The sequence below is a fragment of the Populus euphratica genome, unplaced genomic scaffold (assembly GCF_000495115.2).
Source record: "Populus euphratica unplaced genomic scaffold, PopEup_1.0 scaffold1374.1, whole genome shotgun sequence".
Taxonomy (NCBI): domain Eukaryota; kingdom Viridiplantae; phylum Streptophyta; class Magnoliopsida; order Malpighiales; family Salicaceae; genus Populus; species Populus euphratica.
Genome location: NW_011501222.1, coordinates 40099 through 47133, shown reverse-complemented (window position 1 = coordinate 47133; position 7035 = coordinate 40099). Strand labels below are relative to the sequence as shown.

At 31.8% G+C, this 7035-nt stretch overlaps 1 protein-coding gene across 1 annotated transcript in view; it reads right to left on the bottom strand.

Annotated features, from left to right (window-relative positions):
- The window catches only part of LOC105117482 (pre-mRNA-processing factor 19-like), a 7916-nt gene extending 5463 nt beyond the window's left edge, over positions 1-2453 (bottom strand). The window contains exons 1-5 of the mRNA XM_011015143.1: positions 2291-2453; positions 2118-2203; positions 1286-1357; positions 1085-1147; positions 271-382 (exon numbers count right to left, since the gene is read on the bottom strand). Coding sequence (XP_011013445.1) covers positions 271-382; positions 1085-1147; positions 1286-1357; positions 2118-2203; positions 2291-2303 — 346 coding nt within the window. The 5' untranslated portion in view covers positions 2304-2453. The remainder of the gene's footprint in view (positions 1-270; positions 383-1084; positions 1148-1285; positions 1358-2117; positions 2204-2290) is intronic.
- Between the last annotated feature and the right edge of the window lie 4582 nt (positions 2454-7035).

The following is a 7035-nucleotide window of genomic DNA, read 5'->3' as shown; positions in this document are numbered from 1 at the left end:
TGATGCACTGTTGATAACACAAAAACCACTGATTAAGGGGTCATAGTCATTGTGAAGATGAAACAACGAATTACAAATAAAACAAACTTAGTAAACTAAACAAGACTCGAATGACGGCAAGCACAAAAGTAAGCAACAGTTATGTTTAAAACAATGCTTAAATAACGAAAATAAAATGATAGTTGCAGAAATGCATAATAACGTTCATAGTTAGCATAAACAGAAGGATCATATACCATATGTTCCCTGCCAAATGAGGAGCATGCTAACAAGCATCTAATGATGAGTCAATTACCTGGTATAATGCATGACTTAGCTCTTGCCTTGCTGTATGTAATTGTTGCTCCAATGCAAAGTTGGACAACATTAGGCCATCCCATTCCTGCAATTAGATCAAGAATGACTTTACAAGCAAAATCAAATGCAGAATATTAGCTGAATAAGCCCATTAAAGGGTGGGTTACATGAGCCACCATAATAATTAGAACTGGTTAATGAACAGGTTAAATGAACTAAATGATTATCTAGTTAAAATATTTAGTCATATAAAGTAGATTAGCAAATCCAATTGTTAAAATGCTTTTCAAACTTTTGACAGGAGCACATCTATTTCCAAATCAAGATTTCTAGTCTCAGCTGCAATGAAAATTATCCAACAATTTACTATTATTTTAGCAAAAACTATTCAAATAGAACAAATATGGGAGTTTCACATGGATGAACTCCAGGGAAGTTTTACAGGTAGGATGTATAGAGATTATTACCAGAGATTTGGAAAGCAAACTATCTATACCATAAATGATAAAAAGCATAACATTTTGATAGAATCAGGCATAGAGGCTTATCAGCGTCGTAGTAATAATTCAAGGAGAACTTGATGGAGGCAAGCATCCCTCTCATATATGTGACCGAGTAAGAAAGTTATTAAGTTGCAGCCCTATTATCTTGTAAAAAGTGAAGAAATGCTGATACAAGAGTTTACAACTTTACAGAAACATGAATCTTAACACAGCACCATATTATCAAGAAAATCTGGAAGTCGGAAATTTGACAATGAAGGTAGCATATGGGATAATACACATACATTCTGAAACATTCCAAGCATCCCAGGGATGCTTGCGGTCTGTACAGTTCTCGGCTTCACAATCTACAACAAAAGCAAAAAAAAAGACTAATCAAGTATAGAAACAACCAAACTAGTCAGGTATAGAAACAGCTGACACTGCAGCAGTGGGATACAAAAGACTTCGATGACAATTGAAACTAAGACCAGAACTAAACATACTTTTCCTGTTTCGACTGGAACAACATCATCCATGGTAAGCGGTTCCCCAGTAATGGGGCATTTTCCATATTCCTGATTAGAAAATAAACACCAACAAGACAAGGTTTATCAAACATAATGCCAAATTTCCTGAAAAGAAACTTCGAAGATCAATACAGTTTAAAGTAAAGCTTGATTTTAAAGATTTGGAAGCAAAAAACAACCATATGCAGCAAAAGATATGCCTCCATCACTTCTGTTAAACAAGGAACTTGTTCTTTGAAGATCAATGCAGTTTAAGTAAAGCTTGATTTTAAAGATTTGGAGAACAAAAGACAACCATAGGCAGCAAAAGCTATGCATCCCTCACTTCTGTTAAACAAGGAACTTGTTCTTGCACATTCAAAAAGAGTTAGAAAGACACGAAAAAATTGACTTCCTAAATAAATCCTGGCTAGTTTTGAAATCACCTCAAGGTTGCAAACCATAACCATCGCAATTTTTACTACTTCATCAGTAAACACACAAAATAACCAACACAAGCAGCTTAATCCTGGCTAGTTTTGAAATCACTTCAAGGTTGCAAACCATAACCTTCGCAATTTTTACTACTACCTCAGCAAACACACAAAATAACCAACACAAGCAGCTTCAATATTTTCATTAGTTAAACTTTTAAACCATAACATCTCGCTCGTTCACTCAAGCTATACAAAACACATGAAAATTATAAAAATGTCTTTTCTCTAACTGTACTCTAAGAAGCCAAAAAGTAAAACCCTAACGAGCTAAAAGCTAAAACCCTAAAATTGATAAAAAAAAAAATAATCTAAAAGAGTAAAGAAGAATATACCGATACGTGTCTCTCGATTAAGCGTTTCTCGTATAAAAGCCCAGACCTCTTCGAGACGACGGGCTCTCCCGGAACCTCGCCGGAAACTGTCGGGAAAAACAAATAAAACAGAGATCGATAAGAAACTACAAAATATAAAAGAAAAGCAGAGTAACAGAGAAAGAGAGAGATACTTGAGCAATGCATTATAGAAAGAGAAGTTAGGGTTTATCTAGGGACTAGCTGCGAAGGAGCTATCTAAGTTTAATGATTATTGAGGGTAAAATTTAAGTAGCAGCCGAGCAAGAGGCAGGAGCCTTGAGTTGCCAGTTGCCAGGGAACTGTAATGTAACATGTCTATTCTTATTTCTTTGTATGTATTAGCGATAGAAGAGAAGAGAAGAGAAGACCGGCCGATCCATCATCCAAGTGAAGGATTGGGCTTTCCGGCCCATAAATAAGGATCCTTGTGGGCTATATTAATTCTTGCAACCCATAATTTACCTTTTAATGGGCTGAATTTTAATAATTTTTTCTTACATGTTGTCCCGGAGTGGGTGATTTGATAATTATTACGTAGGTTCCTGATTTGGGAAAAATAAAAATAAAAATAGAAGGGAGATATTTTTATATTAAAATTATGAAAATTATTTTGAAGGCATATAGCGTTTTTATATATTTAACCAAATATATATTTGTTTCTCTCATGTCTATTTTTTATTTCCTGTAACACCAATCAAATACAAATTTACTTATAAAATTGTAAGTCTACTACGGTAGGCAAAAGAAGAAAAACAAGAAAAGAACTATCATCATACTTTACATGTCTCCAAGAATTTTATTTTTTTTATTTGAATCTCTTGATCCGTAGTTTCCAATTATAGAAGAAAAGAATGCTTGTTCTTGTTGTTATCAGCAAAGATTAGATTAATTTTTACAGAGAGGGAGCTTTGGTAAAACATTTGTGCGTGTAGATCTGGCATTCAATACCCCTTACGCTTCAATCGTTCAAAAGTACTCGTCGGCATGAAGATGTTCTGTTTGAAGTCGATAAGATGTAGTTGTGGAGGACAAGACAGGCGCATAGCAAGGAAACTTGATAGCTTGGTCCCCTGTAGACAGAGGAGACACGTCCTTTATACGCCTGCCCATTCTTATGAATGTATAGGGATTTACCTCCATTAGGGTGAACATCTTTGCCAAAAGTATACATATAGGCATGAACTTGTAATGTTCATACGCTAGTACTTTGAGCTTCTGCAATTTAAATTGAGACATTCAAAGTTATTCAGATTTCGATCGGTTCATTAATGGCAAGATGGATACTGCCCCCATCAATTTTCTGCCAGTAATTCGGATACCAGAGGACTCCTTGGAGAAAATGCATTGCTTTAATTATGATGAGAACCTAAAAGCACATATCTTGGAAAAGAAACAACAAAATAGATATGGAAACAGTGAATTAGATGCCAAGCAGCAATCACTCGCCGTAGCCTGCATAGTTTTATACACCCTCCTCCTGTCATGAGTCATGGCAATGCTTTGAATGTGATCGCATGTGAAAATGACCACTTACTCAAATGCCCGAAAAGGTTGATGATATATATTGCAGAATCTGCATTTTCTATCTATAACAACACCAAATCGAATTTCTGTAAATTTTATGCAACAACAGACATGATCAGTCCCACAATAAAAGGTGGAATTGCTGAAAGTTCAGGAAAGTGACAGATACGCTGAACAACTTTAAGTTATAAGATCATGATCAGGTGTCATGAGCTAAGTTGCATGCAATACGTGGTAGCTGCTGGTAGCAGATTGAGCTGGTTAATCACTAATAATTAATTATAGGTGTCATTCTTGGTGTGTTGGGATAAAAAACACATATATAAAAGAGACAAAACAAGTAACGTGTATTAATTAGAGAGTAGCAGAGCATAGTTTTAGTTTCCAAAATAAACTCAGCAGAATTCTCACTCTCCCGAAGTATCCACAGCACAAGGGAAAGACCTCCTCTGGTTCTGTAGAATTTTGCGGAAATAAGATTAATTGTAGAAGCTCTATCTAGAAAAGTGTTTTTCATTTCCAGTTGAGGGAAAAGCTAGCAGAAAAAGCGGTGGAGTCGAAGTGAGTTAGGCAGGTGGAAACACAGGCATGAGGCGTGCTGAAATGTTCTTTAATTGCTGCAAAGGCAGTCGCATCAAGCAGCAAGGAAAGTTAGGGCATCTTGTGCTATGCTTGAAAGATTAGACTAAAAGAAGGTTGTGCAAAGCGTTAAATTAATTTAGATTAATATAAAAACAATATAATTCTTTTAATTTGTTCATTCTAAAATGCTTGAATTAATAAATAAAATAGTATTAAACATATTATTTAATACAAATAAACCTAGTAGACAGACCATCTATTGATGGGTACTTATGTAGGTGGTCTGCCTTTTATACTCACTTGGGAATCTAACGTACGAAAGCGGAGTATACATAGCTTTGTTCTGCTTGACTTCGTTGAACTCTAATCAAGCTGTCAACTCCAACATGTGTTGGTCTTAACCCTCAAGCATCCCGTATCACTTCCAGATGGCTCGTTTGAATCATTTAAAAGAAAAGGAATAAAGAAAATATATATAAAAAATGAATTACTAGCCGAAGTACAGATGCATGGTGATAATCCATTGACAAATAGATCGGACTTCTTTTCATTTTCAACATTTGACAATTTTAGGCTAGGTAGAACGTTGAATCTAAATGACATAGAAGTAGCTCATTTTCAGGCTCAACATTCTTTGATATAGTTGTGAATTAAGTCTAAATAAATATAGATTTTACAAGCTATCAGACCTAAAATCTCTACATCTGATTATATATAGAGCCTAATAGAATACAAGTCTTGAAAATTGCTAGACACAATGCCAAAGCCCTAGTGGACAAGGGTTTCACAATGAACTTAAGCACAAGCATCGAGTCCGTACTCAATACTTTTTGAGCTCAACCAGCATGTCCTAGCCTAAATGTAGGGCCTACACTAAGCATCTTTTTGATTCAGGCGTGGAGCTTGAGTCCAATCGCAAGGCGTGTGTCAAGAGCCTTATAAGCTTTGGTGCCACGTCTAAGCCCTTGATATGACACTCAGCACCTCTTTTAGATTCAAGCAATGCACTTGAGCTCGAATGCTAAGCATATATGCAATACATCTTAGATTTAATGCACATCTTAACCCTATCTGGGTTTGACTTTGTAGTTTAAATCTAATTGATTTTATATTGCAAAACCATATATATAAAAAATATTTATTTTTTATTAATATTTATATTAGAGATATATATATTTTTCATTAATATATGTGAAGGAGGTATTTATTTTTCATTAATGCCTATCAAAACAAAATAACTCATGAATTTCTCCACCCAAGCAACAAGATAAGGTATATGAGCTATAAATATCTCCTAAACTACACAAGTAAAAGATGATAATTTTTATTCTCAACAAAAACATATTTTTTAATTTGAAAGAACAAACAATTTTGTTCCTAGGAATAAATGCACATTCCCTCATTTATTATATTCATTTGCTAAAAAAATTCACTTACTTACTTTATTATCTGAGAAATTTTAAATCTCAAAGATTGTTTTGTAGATTACATGCTTTTACAACAAGCTACAAGTTTTATAAATAATAAATAATAGACTATCTTGTTAGAACATGTAATTAACCCATAATTTTACCTCTAAAATATATATTCGTAAACATTTTAAATTTTAAAACATTCGGTGATACAATAAAAATGTTTGCTAACAACAAATGAACTATCATCTTCATTGACAGCATGTCCTCTCTCTTTTTAAGAGTTCTTGTATTTAACCTTTTTTTTTTGTTTTTTGAAAGAACAAAAAAAATGGAAGTATGTTAACATAACATTTTCAAGAACTATTTAATAATATTATTAAATATATTAACAAATTAACTTTGAAATTTCTTTATCTAACTTTTTTTATTTAATTTCAATTTAAAATTAAATAGAATAAAAACTATATTAACATTACCTAACAGATTTAGTAAATAAAAAAATTTTGTGGATTAAATAATAATAAAAAAAGATGAAATTAATAAAAAAAGATTTTTCAACCCAATTTTTTACCCAACTTAAATTTAAAATTAAATTATATAGAAATTATTCAAACACAATCAAGTTAATGACATTAAGTTTCCTGAATCATTTAATATAGTTGGGTAATATTTATTTTAATTATCACATATTTAATTTTTTTTAAAAAAAAATCATTGTTCGGGCAAACTAGCTAGTTACTGTCTAATATCATATTGGCATTGTCCGGGCAAACTAGCAAGTTGCTCTCTAATTATAACATATTCTAAAAGGCGTGGGGAAATTACTATAGCTTTTCCCATGCCTTTTTCTCCTTATTAATATATTATATTATTATAATTATTATTATATTCTAACATATTCTAAATATCTAAATAGTATTGTAGTGTCTTTTTTTAATAATTTTTTTATTTAATTTAATTTGTTAATATTTAATTTTTTTATTTAGTTATCAAATTACATGTATTTCAAATTTAATGGGTTAACCTAGTAACATACTCTAAAACGCCTGGAAAAAACACAGTAGCTTCCCCGTGCCTTTTAATAATAATAATTATATTATTATATTATAATATTTTTTTTATACATTTTTTTATTTTTTTTATTTTTTATGCTTTTATGGGTTTTTTTATTTTTTTTCTTTTAATAATTTTTTCATTTAATTTAATTTGTTAATAAATCTCGAGATTGACAGTTTAACCTGATTATAGTCAAACTTACTTAAACTAAAATTTTTTAAGTTTAATATTATTATAAATATTATTTTTAGATCCGATATTATAGTCAAATCTAAAACTCTTAAATATAAGTTTATAAAAAAAATCTAATATTTTAAATT